The sequence below is a fragment of the Sturnira hondurensis genome, unplaced genomic scaffold (genome assembly GCF_014824575.4).
Source record: "Sturnira hondurensis isolate 20B ecotype Veracruz unplaced genomic scaffold, ASM1482457v3 Scaffold0016663, whole genome shotgun sequence".
Lineage (NCBI taxonomy): Eukaryota > Metazoa > Chordata > Mammalia > Chiroptera > Phyllostomidae > Sturnira > Sturnira hondurensis.
In genome coordinates, this window is record NW_028089294.1 from 13,988,075 (window position 1) to 14,008,284 (window position 20,210).

At 42.3% G+C, this 20,210-nt stretch overlaps 1 protein-coding gene and 3 non-coding genes across 4 annotated transcripts in view; all 4 read right to left on the bottom strand.

The window, feature by feature from the left end:
• Positions 1-20,018, bottom strand: part of WDR43 (WD repeat domain 43) — a 31,822-nt gene extending 11,804 nt beyond the window's left edge. Inside the window, exons 1-11 of the mRNA XM_037066656.1 lie at positions 19,717-20,018; positions 13,965-14,102; positions 11,664-11,785; positions 10,085-10,205; positions 9,205-9,344; positions 7,526-7,628; positions 6,755-6,819; positions 4,392-4,563; positions 3,005-3,091; positions 1,965-2,096; positions 387-518 (exon numbers count right to left, since the gene is read on the bottom strand). Coding sequence (XP_036922551.1) covers positions 387-518; positions 1,965-2,096; positions 3,005-3,091; positions 4,392-4,563; positions 6,755-6,819; positions 7,526-7,628; positions 9,205-9,344; positions 10,085-10,205; positions 11,664-11,785; positions 13,965-14,102; positions 19,717-19,941 — 1,437 coding nt within the window. The 5' untranslated portion in view covers positions 19,942-20,018. The remainder of the gene's footprint in view (positions 1-386; positions 519-1,964; positions 2,097-3,004; positions 3,092-4,391; positions 4,564-6,754; positions 6,820-7,525; positions 7,629-9,204; positions 9,345-10,084; positions 10,206-11,663; positions 11,786-13,964; positions 14,103-19,716) is intronic.
• On the bottom strand, positions 1,610-1,685 carry LOC119001506 (small nucleolar RNA SNORD53/SNORD92). The gene has a single exon (XR_005069593.1). It is a non-coding gene; the product is annotated as a small nucleolar RNA SNORD53/SNORD92 (small nucleolar RNA).
• LOC119001504 (small nucleolar RNA SNORD53/SNORD92) lies at positions 2,431-2,508 on the bottom strand. The gene has a single exon (XR_005069592.1). It is a non-coding gene; the product is annotated as a small nucleolar RNA SNORD53/SNORD92 (small nucleolar RNA).
• Positions 9,637-9,721, bottom strand: LOC119001507 (small nucleolar RNA SNORD53/SNORD92). Its single transcript, XR_005069594.1, has one exon. It is a non-coding gene; the product is annotated as a small nucleolar RNA SNORD53/SNORD92 (small nucleolar RNA).
• Positions 20,019-20,210: the final 192 nt, after the last annotated feature.

Consider the following 20,210-nt stretch of genomic DNA (forward strand, 5'->3'; position numbering starts at 1 on the left):
GAGTAAAAACTCAGGAACGCATTTTCCTACAGAAAAAAATATAAATTGTGATCTAGAATGCTGAGTATTATAATTCGGGCACACTAAGTTTAATAAGGCTTTTGTGAACTAAAGCCTAAGAACCTAGTAACAATGCTGAACAGTATTTCTATGAGAAAATGCATTCCAGGTTCAAAATAATTTCATACAATCCCTTTGTAGGTTAGTGACTGTCTGTATAATGCCACCAAATAATACACATTTGACTAAACTTACAAAATATTAATTCAAAATGGCTATGTAACATGACTATTCACTCTAAATGTGCTGTGTCAATCATTTCTAAGAAAAATTAGCCATCTTAATTCATTTAAAAAGTGCTATAAAAAAAGTGCTATAATACTTACATTTAGCATTTCGAGATCATTACTTTCTAAACCCTGGGCCAGAAGAACTGGAAAGCTATTTGTCTGTGGAAGGTCATCCTTTTCTTTCTTTGATTCTATGTCCAGTGCTCCCAGGCGTTCTTCAATGCTAACCTACAGAAGAGAGATGCCCTGTTAATGTCAGCCAGACAGGCCTAAAGCAGTTCGGTCAAGTTACTTTGTGCTTATGTCTCAGAAGACAAAAATTACCGACTGATTCACCCTCAGCCTTGAAAAAACACAAGTATGCTCCTTCTTGTTCCAAGAATCTCTTTACCAGAAAGCCCATGTTGGGGAGAAGCGTAATGCCTGCAATTCAAGTCTGCAATCCAGAGGCTAATGAAAAAAAAAAAACCAACTGCCCAAGAAACCAGGATTTAAAAATGTAACTCATAATGAAGATTTGAAAAAGGCTAAGGACCTGGTATCTGATCACTAACACACAAGCAAACACCTCTTTCACAGAAGCTCCCCGCCCACAACTATTCCTCACCATCAACCTGAGACCTGCAGAAGGAAACAGGCACTACCGAAGGAGAATCAAGATAGGTATGTTTTCCAAAACAGTGTTTAAACTGTCTTCCTGTTCTTCTCTTTATCAGTTCCAGAGGGTGATTTTTTTTCTGTAAGGCACTACACTACAACCAACTTTCCTTAATAAGTATCTAAAATAAAGTATAAAGAGGCACAATGAAATATGCTATGCAAAACTGACCCCTTATAAAAAGAGGTCTAACAAAATCAAAATATGATGTTCTAGGACTACCCAAGGCAAAAAGAGATGCTCTGGTGACACCTCCTGTTTGGGTTATATTAATGTATGAAAAATGTAATCAAGGCAGGAGGAAATTAAAGGGTTGGATCTAAGCCACCACTTTAAAAAAGTTAGCACACTATTTTTAAATACAGATATCAAGTTATTGAGAAAGTTTTATAAACAGAAATCCACCACTCAACAAAGCCATTTAAATCAGGTAAAGAAACACAACAATTGTCTCCGATGATAAGCCACTTAAAATGCTCGATTCCTTAGACAACAGTGGGCCTCAGTGAAAGGAAGATGAGAATGAGGACTCCACACAGACAAGAACAGCAACCAGAGGAGGGTTTGGGGAGTTGGGAAAAAATGAGGTTTACAAACACTTCAAGCAGCTCTATTAACAATCACTTTTAAAGACCAACTGGCACGAGTAACCCAGCCGGGGGTGCTCAGACAGCCAAGAGAAGAGGCATCACTGGGGCTCAGCCACATGCGAAACCCAAGGAACATCATCACAGCGAGTCCCGGCTTAATCTGTTCGGTTATGTTATCCAGCCAACTTAAGTGATCAAAACAGCTCTTCCTTTAGTTAATAAGAGCGCTGCCTTCTCCATTAACAGGGGCCTTGTAAACAAGCCAGTTACTAACTTAGTGAGTCTTATACAAAGGTCACAATCTGGAATTTCGGAACCTACACAGCTGGGATGACAGAGGGCAACGGCAGCAATCTAAGTTTCTGAAGTTTCAACTCCCAAGGAATCGCACATTCAAACTCATAAATGGCCAGGTGACTGGATTACCTCCTTCTCCCCTAATTTTCTCTTGCTCTCTACTTTCTCGGTTTGTGCAGGAACGGGCTTGATGGCTGCGTGATGGCCAGGTACCCCAGGCACCAGAACTTTTGCTTCAGAGTTCACCACTGGTGTTCTCACCTGTTGACCAGAAATAGCAAGGGGGTGACAGGAAATTATGCCTTCATCACCAAGGAGAAAAGCAACAGCTTTTAAAAGGTTTTTCTACTAGACAGAAAACTTAATATAACTTAACATGATATGAGTTAAAGATAACTTTTAACTGAATATTGACAAATAAGTTTTTAACTTGTAATCCGAAAGGTCATAGTTGTAAAAGCATTCACAACCTCCTCAGGACAAAAACTAGAAAAAAACTAAACCTACAGGTTACACAGGAACACGCTGGTTTGAAACGTTAAAGAGTAAAGCAGTGCATCCTACAATCACCGCCAGTCATCAGTCTTTGCCAGAAATGCTCAGACAGCCAAGAGAAGGGTGTCATCTCTGAAACTCAGCCAGAAGCGAAACCACGTGGATGTCATCACAGCATGTGGCAGCTTTCCTCTCCTTATTCACCCGCCACACAGGAACCCACACGCAGACGCCACCATGTATTCCCAAACAAAGCCCCGTGATGATGCTCTTATACAGTGTCAAACTCCAGCCTCACCTCGGTTTTAGGTCTTACTCCACCCTGAAAAGCAGCATTCCTCTCAACAAAGTTACGCTCCGTTAAGTATTAAGATTGGAAAAAAATGTTTTAATGAATTCAGTACTAATGTTTACTCAATGATCATGCATGGGGGGGCAGGAAGAACTAAATCCAAAGCCTTCAACTTCTAGTCATCTATCCACTCACTCGACAAACCAGCGCACAGAAATGAATACTTAGAGGATATTAAAGAACCTACACATAATGTTACATAACAATTTGTAACATAACAATTTGTAACACTATGTGTAGGTTCTTTAGAATCTATGTTTACATTTGTAACATAACGCTACACCCAAGTCTTTTTCTCAACTTCTGTATGCTACACACTCACCTTTGTGATGGCTGTTTCTACTTTCGGAGCCCAGCAGTTTGAAATATCTCTTACCAAACACACATGAGATTCTTTGGAATTTAAAGCCTGAAAATTTTAAACGGGGGAGGGGGAGAGTGTGTCAAATGCAATTGGCAGTAAGAACAAAAATGCCTACTGGTACCTTATTATAAAAACACAGGAGGGTGTCAAAGGCAGCCCCATGGAGCCGTGGGTGCTCAGACTGACAGCACCAAGGACACGGGCAACCCCGACGATGAGCGCGTTTACGTTCCTTGGTCACAAATTGCTCCCGTTTTCACACGTGCAGTTTTAAAAGACCACCAGATTTTACAAACGTGACAGACTTAAAAAAAACCAGTTCATCACCCTGGCAAAGAACTACTCTGGGCTGAAACAGAAGGGCTCTGCCCCAAATTCCCCACTGCTAACCTTTCCCTGAGTGCGCCACAGACAGCACCGCTGATGGACACAGCGCGCTGAGCAGCTCTCTGGACATGGCGCTAAACGGCAGGAAGTCAAGCACAGCACGGTCCACACGTCCCCATTAACCTGTAAGGTTGTATATACTTCTCTATGCCCACAGGGTCAATCAGTGTCCGGAAGGACACAAAACTGATGGGACGCAGTGGCTGCACCTGGAAAGGGTGTTCAGTAGGGTCCACTCATGGCAAGATGACTTCCCAACCTTTGGGTGTAAGGACAAAGCCACACTGGGCTTTAAAAAACATTTTTAAATAAACTCAACAAGAGCTTTCTTGGACAAGTCTCTCTGAAGAGGGCCTTACTGAATTGATACATTATAAATGCAAGCTCAAGAAATCGCCTACTGGAACGCTCAGAACTCACCCAAAGTCTCCGAAGAAACTACTATCATCAAAAGAAGTCAAATCACTATTCAGCCCATTTCATTTCCACTTAGAAAATTCAATGGGTGCTATTACTGAGGGCTCTTTCATTAAGGTTTACCTTTCAGGTAGCTGGGCAAAATTCACCCGCAACTGTGCGGGTAATAGCAGCCACTAGGTACACGTAGCCATGTGCGGCTGCTGAACACTTTAAAACCTGGCCAGTTCAGACTGCCGTGTGCATGTAAGTGGAAAACATACACCAGGAACAGTTCTTGGTGCACCTAACAGAGAAGCAGGAATCAAACGCCTCAAAGAATGTTTGACACTGACCAAGTACTTACATATTTTGTACATGCTGGTTTAAGTAAGAGTACACATACAGTTCTCACAGATTAAAACAAACCACCCAGTGAAGGATTCTTCAGGGAAAATATGTGACTTCCAATAAGCAGATCGACACTTATTCTTTTCCATAAAAATCATTCTTTCCCACAGAAATGTTGATACTGCTTTATTCCAAAGCAGCGTCTACGTACCACTCGCTCAATGGTGGGCTGAAACCAACTGCCATAGACAAGCAATAAGGACATTTTGTCTGAACAAAAACCAGCTGCTAGAACAGGGATGGGTTTTGGTGTTGATTTCTTGCCTTTCCCAGGTGTTGATATCTGAATTGTGCAGTTTGAAGTCAAAGGCTTTTTGCAGTATCTAGAATAATAACAATAATAAATAATTAAATTAGAGTATTTAAAATAGCATCTAATAGTAATCATTTGAAGTTGGCACACGATATGACCCTCCTCCGGCCTTCGCACTACCACCAGGGGTGACCAGGGTCCCCACAGCACTAGTCTTCCTGGACTTCCTCTGTCCCCACCCCCCAACACTCAAGACCTCACCACCAGAATTCCCCTCTGCCCCATCTGCCCTTCTCCCCCACTCCATCCACTCCCACAGGACCTGCCCCACGCTCCCAAGAGCTCTCCCACTGCCCCAAGCTTTAGTTCCAACTTTAGTACATGTCCGAGTGGGTCCCAACTCTACTTGTTCCCAGCCACTAAAAGGCTCACCATGGCTTCAGCAACAGAGCTCCAGGAGCAAAATTATCAGCAAAATATAATCGACAAAATTACATCCTCCGTGTCTTACCTAAGAGCGCTCTTCACCCTGCCGTGCGATGGCTCACTGCGGCAGCCCTCAAGTTGTAGCTGTTTGCCCCCCAAAACCCTTTGTGCCAAGGGCCTAGCACATGATTTAACGTGCTTCTTGTGCTTTTAGTTCTCTAAGGCAGTCTCTCTCCCTCCTTCATCTCTAAAACCTTTGAAACTTGTCACTAGATATCAGCCACCTCCCTCTCCAGCAACCGCTGGGTCACTCCCCCGCATTTCTTAAAACACTTTAGTGGCTCACTGTCATTCTTTCCAACACTGCTCTGAGGAATTCCTTTCTTGGTAATTTCCATATCCAGTATGCAAATCGATGATCCTTCTCACACCCTGTCCTTCTGGTTCCTTAACCTTTTACCTTCATCAACCGTGTCCCTCACTGTATCTCAGCCACTCGCTGCTCACACCACAGAAGCTTACGTACACCTTCCATAATCTCAATGGGAAGCACCCACTATCTATCTCACCGATTCACCCTTCCTAGTACCTGGACTCTGAAGCCATCTCTATCCAGGATTTTTGGCCTCTGCTTTGGCCTTTACCCCCCTGGAGACATGAGAAAGCATGACTTAAAACTTAGGTCAAACCCCAACCATCCTCTACATAAAATGCACCAACGGCTTACTACTGCCTAAGGAGAAATGCCCAAACTCTCACCATGGCCCACCAACTTCAGGGCCCTCAATCACATACTCTATGTACACACAATTATGTGAATAAAGGCATCATGTTATTACTAGTTACTGCTAGAGAGTGGAACGCCATAGAGGGAGACTTGGATTTTTAATTGTCTATGCATCCTGAATACTTGAAAATACGTTTATGTTGTAAACGTATTTTAAGTGTCAACTTAAATAAATTACTACACTAGGAATGTAAAAGAAATGGTTATCTATCAAGAGACAATAAAAAGTTGAAACTATTTTAGAGTTTAACACAGCCATGCACATGACTGAGTCTCAGACCGTGTTTATAGTGCACTGCACAGGTTGGCAAACTCTCTATGAAGAACCAGGTAGTAAGTATTTTAGTTTTGGGGGCCACATATGGTCTCCTTTAGGTTTGGCCTCCAGCCCACATGTTGTGACCCTGATCTATGACTACTGTACTTCCTACCAGCAACACCCTCTCTGTCCACAGTAACACGGGCATGGCCACACTGCACTGATCCACGTGTGTGACAAGGGGGGCACTATCCACATTAGAAATTAACCCTTCACCTAAAGTTTACACGCAAAACTCTACAACTAAACCATTTTCTTTTAAAATGTATCGCTAGAACTACCAACAATTACTAAACGTGCATCATAAACAGCCATTCTCTTAAAGTGAAATATGAAGAAATAACCCATGAGCCAAAAACTTAAGTTCTTAGGGGGAATGTATACAGTCACATGGATAAAGAATTAAGGATGCTTTCGAAATAATCTAACTGAAAATGCAAAGAATACAGAGGTCGGGGGGAAGGTGACAAGCCAGGGAAGGAAAATAAATTTCTCACTTAAAGGAGTTCTTACCCAGCTCTGGCTGGTGTAGCTCAGTGGATTAAGCACAGGCCTGCGACCCTTTGGTTCGCAGTCAGGTTCCCAGTCAGGGCACGTGCTTGGGTTGTGGGCCAGGTTCCCAGTAGGGGACGCACAAGAGGCAACCACACACTGATGATTCTCTCCCTCTTTCTCTTACCCTCCCACCTCTCTAAAAATAAATAAATAAATTTTAAAGAGAGTTCTTACCCATTTAATATGTGTTCAAAAAGATGAACTTGACCATCTCTGCAAACAACAGCTAACTTGACAGGCTAAAAACAAAAATGTAACTGATTACTCTAATAGGCCAATCTATTCTAATGAAAATTACTTTTATATACTTATGAAACTTCAACTCTCCTTCTCACTCCTTCATTGCTTTTAAATTATTGTTCAAGCACAGTTGTCTGCACTTACTCCCCACCACTGCCCCCACACCAGCCACCCCAACCTCCCTCCCCTGATTCCACCCCCTGTTTTGTCCGTGTGTCCTTTACAGTTATTCCTGAAAATCCTTCCCACTCCTTTAAATGACCAGAAAAAGTTAAAAACAGCAAGGATATACAGTTGTTGTATTTAAAAACAATTATTGTCTTCAGAATAACAATTCAAGTTGTTGTCAAGCTTATAAATAAGAGTTTTTAGGCCAAGAAGATAACACAGGCAAGGAGAATGCAGCCTGTAAGTTAGATGAGGGAAGTCACTACCAAGGGCACAGGCTGACAACAGGGAACTGGTGGGCCCCACGTGTAAGAGCACTGGGGACTGCGGAAAACGCCACTGCACCCTGTCCCCTCCCCTCAGGAGAGCTGACCCTGGTGACCTAATGGTTACTTCAAACAGTCTAAGAGGATTTTTGTTCTACTTCCTTCTTCCCCTGCAACATTCCCTATTTCTTAAATCTTTAAATCATCAAACCCAAATTTTAAAAATATGGGTGAAATCCAAAAACAAATTCTCAAACATTGAGCCATTTACCTCTTCTTTGTTTTCTGATAAGGTCAAGTCAATGTAGACAGGTTCATCGGTAACCGTGAAAGACATCACTGCATTCTTTTCTTTGTTTTCTGACCGGACCTGCCTAGATAACAAAACCAATAATTAAGCAGTAAAACAGATTTTAAAAAAGAAAGCAAACCCCTAAAAGGAGTCACAGCACTAGGTTCTCAATAGTTTTTCACCATTTGAAAGCTAATAAGGTGACTAAGGATCAAATAATAAGGCGACTAAGGATCAAATAATGAAGCACGTGTATCCCTACCATTATAACACGGCAGCGTGGGAAGAGAGAAAAGCACGAATGCATTTCTGGCAGATTACGCAAGAGAGACATTCTCTATTTTCTCCACTCATCTGTATGTCTATGTGATGGCTGCCAGTATCATGCTGCCTTGATTTCTGTAGCTTGACGAGTTGTGAAATCAGGCAATACTAATTCTCCAATACTTCCCTTCTCTTTCAAAGCCTTTTAGCTACCTATACCTTTGCATTTCCACGCACACCTTAAAATCAGATTGTCAGTCTCCACGAGAGTCTACTGAGATTTTGACTAGGTTTGCATTAAATCTACAGGCTAATCTGAGAATTAACATCATAGCAATACTGAGAAAAAAAGAATCCAGACACACATTTCTTAAAACAATAGAAATCACCGTTTCTTTCACAGAAGAAACTTTGTAGCCAGAGACCCCTAGGTCTACGGAGCCAAAGAGGCGAAGCATTTAGAACTGAAGCCCCTTAGTAATATCAGAAGACTCTGTCGGCAGATTTCAGCTTTTTGGCATTATTTCTTATGTAAGTGTTAAACCCTCTAGAACTAAAAGAAATCATCCCAATAGCCATTCCTCAAGTAGCAGACACAGAAAGGAAAACCACTGTAAACTGACGAGACACAATTCGGAACCCCAGTTTGGCTGATGGCTCGAAGGTCCACAGTGGCCCCGTGAACCTCTCCCCACACAACTACTTTAAGGAGTATGTATTTTGATGAGTCCCCTTATATCTGAGTATTATTTGGAATAAATTCATAGTAACTTTACATGGTGAAGAGAATGCTCAAGTAATTGATTACTAGGATAAGGCTACTTTTATTCTTTAAATCTCTACTTATTTTGCCCACAAACAGCAGGTTTTTAAAAAAGTTAACTTCACCACCAGATGTCATAAAATCCAATAAATTTCTTACATTTCTCAAATTAAAAAACTTTTGATTATCCTTTAACACAAAATTAATTTTTTACTTTTACAGATTTGATTTACTTAATTTTAGAGAGGGGAAGGGAGGGAGAAAGAGGAGAGAAACATGAGTCAGTTGCCTCTCACACGCCCCCAACTGGGGACCTAGCTCACAACCCAGGCATGTGAGCCCTAACCGGGAATCTAAAGTTTTGGTGTTTTTTTTTAAGTTGCCCAGTCATAAAAATATTCAGCCCATTACATCTCTAAACATGCATGGAGGTGGTCCTATTATGCAATGCTCTCACATTTTTCTGATACAGATCTGTTTAAGGCAGGCTCAATTCTTCATTAGAAGTCGAGATAAATCTAACATTACATACGATAAAAACAAGTCTCATATTCATCATTTATATTAACCATGTAAGCCATGACAGAGTCTTTAAGACAAAGTTACCTTCCAAATCCAAAAGATTACATACCAGACATTAAGTAACCGGTCATGTACTGCTCCAGATAAAAAATAAAGACCTGTAATTCCATCAAAGGGTTGGCTCTCCTTAGGAGGTCTGACAGTAGTGAACATAAGTGATGAAACCGGCGTTGCATGCCCTGTGAAGTGCTAAAGGAAAAAGTTACATCACACTTAGGAGCAGATGGATACAAAACAGTAAGAGCCCCTTTGTACCGTGAGGCACGTATCGTGAGTCTGAAATCAGAGCTCAAGACTGAAGGTCACAAATTCTAAACAACCAAGGATATTTGTGGTATATTATTCTTGCTTCTTAAAACCCTATCTGAAAATAATGAAAACTAAGATTTTCTTTTTTAAATGACGGTACCCCACAATCTGTCTTCCTTCCATTTTTGAGTTGAAGATTCACTTTGATTCCACCCATTTTTAAGGGTGATGGGTGCTCAGACACAGCCAAGGAATTGCAGGTCTTCATTTCACTCTCAGGGAGTCGAAACCACAATTTTAAGGCATCATCACAGCACCCAAAATTCAGGAACCCCTGAGCACACTCAACTCTAGCACTAAATCTCCACAGTTAAACACTGTAGGTGGACCAAATGCTGAATGCAAGCTAGAAATCAAAATCACTAACATCACTGCATAGTATTTTTCATTCCAATTCCACTTACTTGGTCTATTCATTCTCTAGCGCATGTGAAGTGGACGTGCATAACCTATTTAATACTAAATACCAACAAACCAAATTTGGAGGCTTTTATCTGTTAATTCGACTCTTCAACATGCTTGAAAATAATCTGTGTTCTTGAAACAATATTCAGTGGCTCAGGTCCCTATTTCTCCATGCTTACTCTAGATGACCATTACAACTAACGTGATCCACTCACTCTGTAGACTTCTTTGGTCTCCAAAACCCACAGTTTGATTGTTCGACCAGCTGAAAGCAGCATCTTCCCATCTGGGCTGATACACAGGGAACTGACGCTGCTGTTGTCACCTTTCCATTTGCTACGTTGGGAAGAGAAGCAAAACATGTGAATAGGGAGAAAACTCTATTCAGAGCAAAAACACAGCAAAAGTATAAAAGGTTCTATACCCAACTGCATTCCCTAAAAGCTCGTGTAGCTCAGGTAGCTGAGGCAAAGCTGCCCTGACAGAGGGGTTCTCAAGTGGAGATGCAACATCTGGACCAGCGGGCCCCAACCTTTCTGGCACCAGGGACCGGTTTTGTGGAAGACAATTTTTCCACGGACCGCTAACGGTCCATGGTCCAGGGTTGGGGAGCCCTGTCTAAACAGTGAGTACTAAAGAAAGATTCCTAAACAGCAGAGAGGATGAACATAGTACAAGAAAAATGAAGAACACACATTTCCAGGATAAATGGTCCCTCAAATGCCAATACAACTCAACGATTAAAGAAAAAAACCTCAGGATATTTCGGAGCACTAAGGACAACGAACACTGACAGCTGTACAATCAATGAGCCCACACTTCAAAATCCTGAGGAAAAATTACTTCCAACCTAAAATTGTATCTCCTTGAATTACGAATCAACTGTGAGACTCAAAGACTCTGGTGGACAAGTAAAATCTCAATAAATTTACCATCCATGCACCCTTTCTGAGAAAGCTACCAATTTGTATGCTTCACCAAAAAGAGCAAACCAACAATGAAAAATGGAATTTAGGAAATTTCAAGATGATGGAGAAAGGAAATCCCAGGTCAACTGCTTGTTCAGCAGACCCTGAAAGAAGGCAGAAGTCCTCCAAGAAATAAATGTAACTGGAGGAAAGCCTCCAAGAAATAGTAAAACCCACGTGTCTAAAAATAACTGTGAACTACACTACTACAGGAGCCAGACGGAAATGACAGGTATGTACAAAACTAAGCAAATGAACAGTAGGTCCTTTGAACTAGCTCTTCCCCGTATGTTCCCCATATCACTGACATCACTTCTCCCCAAAGGATCACTTTGGTTACTTTATTTCTAAGACACTGCCCTTCACTGGCTCTCTCCTGCTTACCAGATAGTTGTCTGTGGTTTCTATCTATGGCACTTAAGGTTATCAGACTCTTCAGATACTCGCCCCACACCCTCTATCATCATAATCCTCTAGTACATTCCTGCTTGACATCACTCATCACTCCTAGCCTTTGCCACTTCCCCACCCTCTTATATCCAAAGAACTCCCTTCTCCTCCACCAGGCCTTCCAACACTTCCAGACTCACCTGCCCAGTAATCACATGCTACCTTATGACATCACTTGTGCCGTTATCTTTTGTGCCAGTATTTGCCTTTAATGTGTCAAAATCTTACAAGATTTAAGTTTCTTGAAAACCGTCCACATAGCCCAATTAGTGTCCACATTCCCCACCCTCGCCAAGTGATCTGTCAAATTCTAATGCATTTCCCAACAGGAACCACATCACCCCTCCAACACCACAGAACCATCAACACTACTCACCACTTCACTTTGCACGTCTGTGTATTCCATTCCACAATATGTTTATCATCTGAACAACTATACAAACAGCCATTGTCTTGATGCCACTGTATGCAATTGACTTTGTTGTCATGTCCACCGTTCTATACATTAAAAAATATATATATTTTAAAAAGCCTCAACCAACATAATATGTGCCCCAGAATTATCACTAAACAGTTAACTCTAATGCTAGGCTTTAACTTAGTTGAAAACAAAAGAAAACCTACACCTATCCATTTCTACGGTCAAACATGAGATAAATCAGCTTTAATTTCATCAGATATTAACTTCCCCTCCTCTGCTGGAAAAACACACTTCTACACGCTAAGCTGGAGGATACTACTCCTAAATGCTACTTGCTTTTCACAGGAATGCCAGCACAACGCATGATAAATACTTCATGTCCAGTGGCAGGAAGTTTCTGACACTTGAATGAACTAGTGAAGTAAAAGCCTAGAGTTTAAAGCAACATTTAAGATAAAAACCATGCCCAGTCAAAAGTATCATTGTAAATCTTTTTTCTTTTTTTTAAGATTTTACTTTTAAAGGGAGGGAAGAAGAGGAGAGAACAATGTCTGAACATTGATCCGCTGCCTTGCTTGCCCCAACTGGGAACCTGGCCCCCAACCCAGGCATGTGGCCTGACCAGGAGTCGAACCAGTGACCTTTCCATTCACAGGCCGATGCTTAATCCACTGAGCCACATCAGCCATGGCGAAAATCTTTGTTCTTTTAGGTGCCAAAAATATCTCTCAATAAAGAAATTTGTTCAGGTAAACACTAAATGTTTCCTTGTGTTAGAAATCACTCCATATTAAAGATACTTTAAACATTCTCAGCATAGCAAGATGCTTGCTCACTCAGAGGCATAAGATTCAAAATCAAGATAAAAAAATTCTACCTATCAAATTAGCTATTTTTTTTGTTAATGTTATTGCTGTTTTAGTGAGAATATTTGATGGTGGCATTAATACTACTGAAATACAGGTACCACCCTTCCACTGCTGGTTATGTACAAATTAAGAAAACTCTTCCAGAAAGTAATTGCATGCTATGTATGAGACACTGTAACACTCAAAACCTTTGACTCATTAATTGCAGGAATCACGTAAGAAAAAAATGTATAAACAAATAAAAATCGGAAACCACCTAAATGACCAGTAGTAGTTAAGTCACCAAGGGACTGTCCAATGTAATGGTATTTTAGCCAGTCACTTAAAATGTTTCTAACTAGTTCTGGACAAACATGAAAATTGTTCATGTTGTAATATAATGGGAAATATCAGGATATTTCAAAATTGATGGACAGAACCCAAATGTACTTTTTAATATATGCACAAAGCAAAAAAACACAGAATCTATTAAACAGAGGACCTTTTCAGTGACAGGTTTAGGTACAAATTGTTTTCCCTTTCCAACATTATGTAGCTCCAAAATATCTAGAGATAGATGCTACTTAAAACACCGTTTTATTCCTACCACAGAGAGCACTCCTGTACACGGACAGGAGTGAGTGGAAACCAACACACACTGCAATAGATACTGTCTGAAGCAAACTGTGTCCGTTAAACTGGGAGGGCCAACGCCCCCCTTCCGTGCTCTGCAATGCTGGGGCTGGGATTCAGCAAACCACACTTCTGCTATGCCAGCTGGATGGCCAGCAAGCTCCACCAGTAAGGGGATCTAGAGGGAGACAAGGCTGGAGGGGCAACAGGGCACTCCTTCCTTCCTGCCCTCCTTCCTGCATCAGCCCGCTGCTTCCTCACCCAGCAGCGGCCATCTGTTCAGCTGCAACCGAACGCGGTTGCCCCAGCACCTGAGAACCAGTCTCCCTTCAGAGACACCCACAGTCAGCCCGAACCCCCTCAGTTCTGGACCCCAGGCCCACGGGGTCAGCTCCTGCTCAAGAGACAGCAGCACTGAGAGCAGTGCCAGCTCCTCTTGGCCTTGGCAGTGATCCCCACCATCTCCTTCGTCCTCTAGCCCGAAAGATGGTGGGCTTCTCCCTGCAGCTCGCTGCGATACTTAGAATTCTCTTCACCCTTAATTCTCAATCTAGTCAACAATTTTTCATATTCCAATCTATAATAAGAACTGTTACCTATCATAGCTATTATCAATTATTACTGTTCAGAATTTTAAATGTAGAAGGGGCCGAAAAATGCCCCCATAATATAGATCCCATAGCATATCCTGAACAGTTCTGCTTTTATTTAATAAATCTCTAATATACCAGTTTCCCTGACATACCCTTTTTACATAAAATACACACATACTTACTATTAATTTACTGTGTAATTCTCCTTTTACTGTACTGTATAATAAAACACTACCAACTGCTGTACCAAGAGCCAACAAGTCAACCTGGTTACTTGTTTCTACAGGTTCTGATTTCCTTTTTTTCCTCTGAGGACTTTCCTAAAAACAAAAGAAAAAAAGTTTATTTTGTATTTCAAACACTGAAACATCACTAATGCATAAATGCAAATGCCCAACAGCCCACAAATGAAACATGATTGCTACTAAGAGGCACTTCCCTTAAAAAAAGGTAGGATTCCCTCTTTCTTACTACTCAGAAAAAGGAAACCCCACTCCCATGGAAGAGCTCGTAATTCTTGCCCCCCATCCCCACCTCGGGGTGAGGGAGGCATCACACGGGATGAGTCATGTGTTCCAGGTACTGTGACAGGTCCAGTGCCCCCTCCCAAGCAAAGGGGTGACAGGTCCATGCCCAAGCAGCCAGACATGTCCCCCTATCTCCTCCATCTTTTCTTTCATTCTCCCTTTGTTTTCAGGAAAAGGGACTCAGATGTTTTTATATTTAAAAAATGCATTTACTTTCATTTGAGTCAAAAAATGGCAGTAACTAATGGAGCAGAACAGAGCACACACTGGAGAAGTTGCTCCAGTGTCTGACTCAGGGTCGTCTCAAAGTCCCGTGCTGTCTTGGTGATTCCAATGACTGAAGAGGCACAAGTTTGAATCTAGTGTCAAGTGCCGCAGGACTGTGATTCATTTCAAAAATGACAGTAACTGCTCTTGTCTGTCCATCAAAAAGACAATGATCCTAGCTTCAGAGTATTCCATCAGTTTATAATTCTGAAACATTATTTCAGAACTTCTCTTCCAATGTTTCAATTTTTTTAAATTAAAGCTTGCCAGCCTGTATTTTAGCATCAAGAAACTCCAAGATCTGATCATTTAGTGCAAAGCAGACCAACACTACAGGGGAAAAAAACCATTTCCCCAGCAGTGACAGATCTCTGCCCTACACCGCCAACAGGAGGTCCAGGACGCATAAAAACCTGCCCAGCCCACCCCCACTGACGAGAACTGCACTGCCGGTACCTACAGAGTATCAAGGAGTAGATTTGTAAAGCACTTTCCATCTTTTTTCTTTAAGTTATCTTATGGAAATGGTACATTTGAAAATTTTGATTCACCAGACATACTTGACAACAATAAAAAAGATTCAACTAAAAATAGGGTAACATACAGGGAAAAAGCACATTTTGCAAGTCCTGAAAAATGTACCTACATTCATAAACCCAAGAGAAGTTAAAATTAAAAACCAAAGCATAAAACAATCTGATGATCTCAACAGTACCATTTAATTTACTTGAAGCACTGAGACTGCGGCACAGGCCTCGTCCTAGATCTGGGCTCCAGTTAAACGAAGTTCTAAAGCCGCCCCTAAGTGATCCCAGAAAACAAACGTGGTTTCTGCATTAAGGTTATAAACACAAACACCTACTTCAGTCAAAGACAATGGGGGAAGTATACCAACCTATTACTACCTCAACAGGAAACTCTGAAAGATTCTCAAAATTGTCTCTTCTGGTTTTGGTTTTCCCCAAGTCAAATTACAATGCTCTACACTGAGGTTTCTAACGTGTGAAACACAGGCTGATCCAAATACGTTCAGTATGTTTTCCTGCTGATCTGAATTTGCATTTCAAAGCAAAGAAATTTTAGAAATTAAAAATTCACATTTTCAAAGCCCTGGTTCCCCTACCAGCAAATCTCTGTATTTTGGGGGAAAGCAAGCAGAGTAAACAAGTGGGAGGGGTATCCACAGAATTTATGCCCAATTATGAGGGTTACTGATTTAAACCTAAATAATAATCCAATTAATTAATCTCAAAGAACTACTGACTCACGTATGTTTTCTCAGATTTGATCTTTTTAAAAACAACTTCCCATTCAGCAGGAGGAACGTGTCCAAACATGTAACGCATCAAGCAGGTAAGCAGTTCAAATAACCAACATGCGTTTTAGTGAACTCCTAACATTATTACCCCATTACTAAGTGTTTCTGAAACCAGGAGTGAACTGGTGCGGATGACTGCAGATTATGACAGACCTGTTGGCAATTTCTATCTGAACCCATTCTTCCTGTGATCAGAAACTTCGGTGACTCCCCAGAGAAAAGCAGATCAACATTAATTCTCTGGCATCAAAAGCACTCACAATTTGCCTGCAACCCATCTCGTCCAGCCTTATTTTCAGTTCCACCCTTATACTGCACACCCCAATCACAAATCAACTTTCCCATTTTGCCTTTGCTTTTTATGGCACTTGGTGAGGCCTTTTCCGACTCACTCAATTTTCATTTGGTTTAATGTATCTGAATTGTTTTTATTTTTCCCCTATATTTTAGATATATTTTGCTTCCTCTAATGTGCCCAGCACAACACAGTATGTACATAAATTGTACATGTAACTATATAAAGTAATAAAGGAAGGCTAAGAAGTTAGTTCATGTATCTACTTGCAATTGGAAAATGTGAGTTCCTGAAGGTACCAGGAGTGAAGACTCAAACAAGATGATTTTAGACTAGTCTTTCTTAATATGAAGGTACGACTGAGCTAAGCAGTTAAGTACTAATCAATACCAGTCTGAAGAAGGCGTACCGGCACTCGATCCAGACGGCAGTGAGGAGGCTGAGTAGCACATGTGCACAGTTTATAAAAAGCAAGGCACAATACAGCTCTGGTGAAAACAGAAAAAAGCACATCCAGGTAATGAGAAGTCTAAATGTGATCAATTAATCAGTGACTTTTGAGACTGAGATTCCACAGTAAGAAAAGTGTTTACTAAGAGAGAGGGAGTATATACTCATAAGAACCTATGTAGAGAAGTTTCACCAAAAAACCCTTTAACATGTAAAACATACTGATAATGCCTTATGCCATCATGAGCCACTAAATGTTTCACAATCCGCCAATAAATCAAAACCTATTTTTGAAAAATACCAACCTCTAGACACTGAAAATAAAGCTAAAGTTTCAAATTTCATTCTGCACTTAGCCTCCTATGCCATTTCTTGGCATTAGTCATTTACTCTGAGAAATGCCTCATGGATAACAATGAACAAAATGTGTGCATTTTACATATAACTACATGTATTTACATCAAAAACAATTCTAATACACCAGAACATCTATTTCTGCCTATAGAATCTAATCTGCAAACTTTATCTTTTGAAGTTTAAAAACCAAAGAGACCTTAAGACAGCATTATACAAGAATACAAGTGGCCTGTGCTACCTTTCTGACAGACAGGAGTGGGGATGTTCAGCTCAGACCGTTCCCAGAAGCACCCTCAACACTGCTATGCTTGCCCTGCCCAATGTCTGAAACGCCGTGCGCTTCATTCAGCAAGCACTAAGCTGTGTGGGTGCACTTTGCAGTGACAGCAAAGCAGCACGAACACATGTACTGTGGTAGCCAATAGCAGACAAGGTCTGTTTCTTCAGGGCTCTACAGCAGTAATTAGGGAAGGAAAAGGAGAAAAGTTTGAGATTTAGGGGTGAGAATGAAATAGCAGAGTCAGTTGCTAGGTAGCTCCATGACTTACTGTGTGGCTTTGGCCTATCACAGAACACCTCAGCCTCAGTTTACCCACCTAAACTAAGAAACTCAAAATAGTAGCATCCATCCATAGTCCATCAATTTGTCTTCCTGAACTTTTCTTGTCATCATTAGAGGTCCTCTTCACCCAGGCTCCGTCAACCAAATGGAAATGCTCAGCTATGCAACATGTGCGAAAACCCTCTACAAACTACTGGGGCATAAATGCAAAGTATTATAACCATTCTGTGACTGAGAAAAAGACACAGCAGTCTACTTTTCCCAAACATCTATGAACTGCTTAACTCCAGTTAAAGAAAAACAGCACCAAATCATTTTTCTCCACTGGTTAACGTCACTACACTTTGTCCTTGGGTGGTGAATTGCCAATTACTAGAACAGATACTCTTACAAACTGATTTACATTGAGGAATGTAGCAGTAAATGGCAAATAAGCCCACAGGGAACACCTGTTGGTTTATTCAGTGATGATGACTAACATTCACTGAGCACTCACGATGCTACACCAGTCACAGCATCTGGGGGGGGGGGGGGAGGGCACCACTGCTTCATAGGCTATTAAGGCTTTGGTGAAGTCACTTAAACTTTCCCAGTTCTGATTCTCGGTTTTTACAAATGTAATAATTTCAGGGCATTTCATAGAGTTGTGTGGCTAAAATGAGAGCATACAGGCAAAAGAACAGAACACCCACAAAAAATTTTTAATGTAACCCAACTCATTTCTCAGTAAGGCCCCCAAAATTAAAGTGACTTGCTCAGTGTGACAAAGCCAAGTTTGAATTGAGCCGTGGTTGTGAAACCGAATCCAGGTATTTTTCTATTGTATCACTGTTATATTTAATCCAAAACTCTGACTTTTAACAGACACTTAAGACTAGACAGATGTTTTATTCCAGATGTCTTGTTGACTGTAAGTCAACAACAAAAAAAACAGAGTGGGCAAAAAATTTTTGCCAGTCTAATATTAACTATTTGTTGCAGATAATGGAGAACTGAGCTATAAATACCTGAAGTCCAGGTTCAAGTTTTGCAAGTTACTTAGTTTTCCCAGAGCCTCAGTTTCTTCTTCCCAAACAAAGTAGAAAGTTAGCCCTTACCCTGCAGGACTAACCAACCACACAAATATGAATACTAATAATAACAAAAACTTGAAGACTTACACATCAAGAACTACTCTAAATGGTTTATACATTATTAAATGTTAACCTTCACAACCTCTCTATGATGTGGGCACTATTATCCTCATTTTACAAATGGGAAACTAGAGGCAAAATTACTACTAGGAAGTCAGACCTGGATTCAAACCCAGACAGCGTAGTTAACTGCAGTTCCCACGTGCATGTATGTTAGAACAGATGTAGTCGAAAGGGAATGGCATCTTAGCTGCGATGGCTCCCCACCAATGAAAAGCATTCCCTAATTCGGCAGTGTCCCATCTAAGCCAAACTTCACCTGGACTCCTATTTAAGTTAAAACTACTTCACTGTGCTTTATATCTTAACGCAAACTTCGGACTTGGGGGAAATGGGTTTATGAAGGAAAGACGAGCCGATGTTAAAATTTAAAAAACAAGACTATTCAAACGCCTGAGACTGGAAATGAACCTGGAAGAGTCAAGAGTGAAAACGTCTTAGACGTGAAAGACAGACAACACGTGGTGAGCCGGCACCCAAGGGTGGTGGTGCAAGGAAGAAAATAGACCTGTTGATTCCAACCACCCAAGGCATATCCGATGAGAGGGTAGGGAGCGTGTCTGTAGTGTAGCCACGAGGCGGACGGACCTCTGTCAAAAGCCAGGGCTCACAAGACCGCATTCGGCTGAGCGAGGCCCGACAGCTCCCAGAGATGGGGAGGCCGCCGGGGCCTCGGCGAATATGGCGGCCCCGGCGACAGCGGGAAGAGGGGCGAAAACCACACAGCCCCCTGGGAGGGCTCTAGTCCACCGCCAGTCCGATCGGGCCGAGTCCTCGGTCACTGCGTCTGGACAGGCTGCGCACAGAACTGGCGGCGTGGGCCCACTACGCGCCACCGCACTCAGTGCCTCCTCGCCGCGGGCCTCCGAAGGCCACGCGGGTAGTAAGGCCACGCGCCGTCGGTCCTAGGGCGCAGAGGCCGAGCCCTGGCAGGAGCCCACCTCCCGCCGTCCCGCTCGCTTTACCTTGGCCTGTAACCGCGCTGGCGCCCAGGCCAGGCAGGTGCAGGTACCGCTGAGGTGCGCGGAAGGCACGTACTCTTGGTGCAACCGGTTGTTGGCTGTCTCCCACACTCGCAGGTGACCGTCGGCAGACGCCAAAGCAAAGTAGGCCTGACTCTGCGGGGAGAAGGCGCAGGGGAGCCCCGCGGGAGACAGGGGGTCGGCAACTCGGCCGCCACCCGCCGCCATTGCTGCTCTGGCTCCCCGGCAGCCACGTGTTCGCCTGTGCGCAGGCGCACGGGGCCGGGGCGGGGCCTGGAGGGAGGAAGTAGGGCGGAGGGACCGCAGAGAGCCCAGGGAGTGGCTGTTCGCAAGGCCAGAGAACGTTGGGCAGGCCCAACCTGTGGACAGTGGCCTGCTGGGCCCAACGCTAACTTGTACTAGGGAGAGAGGACCAGTGAAGGAACTTGACTGTGCATTGCAGGACAGGCTCATTCTTTAGAAAGAAAGAGATTTGG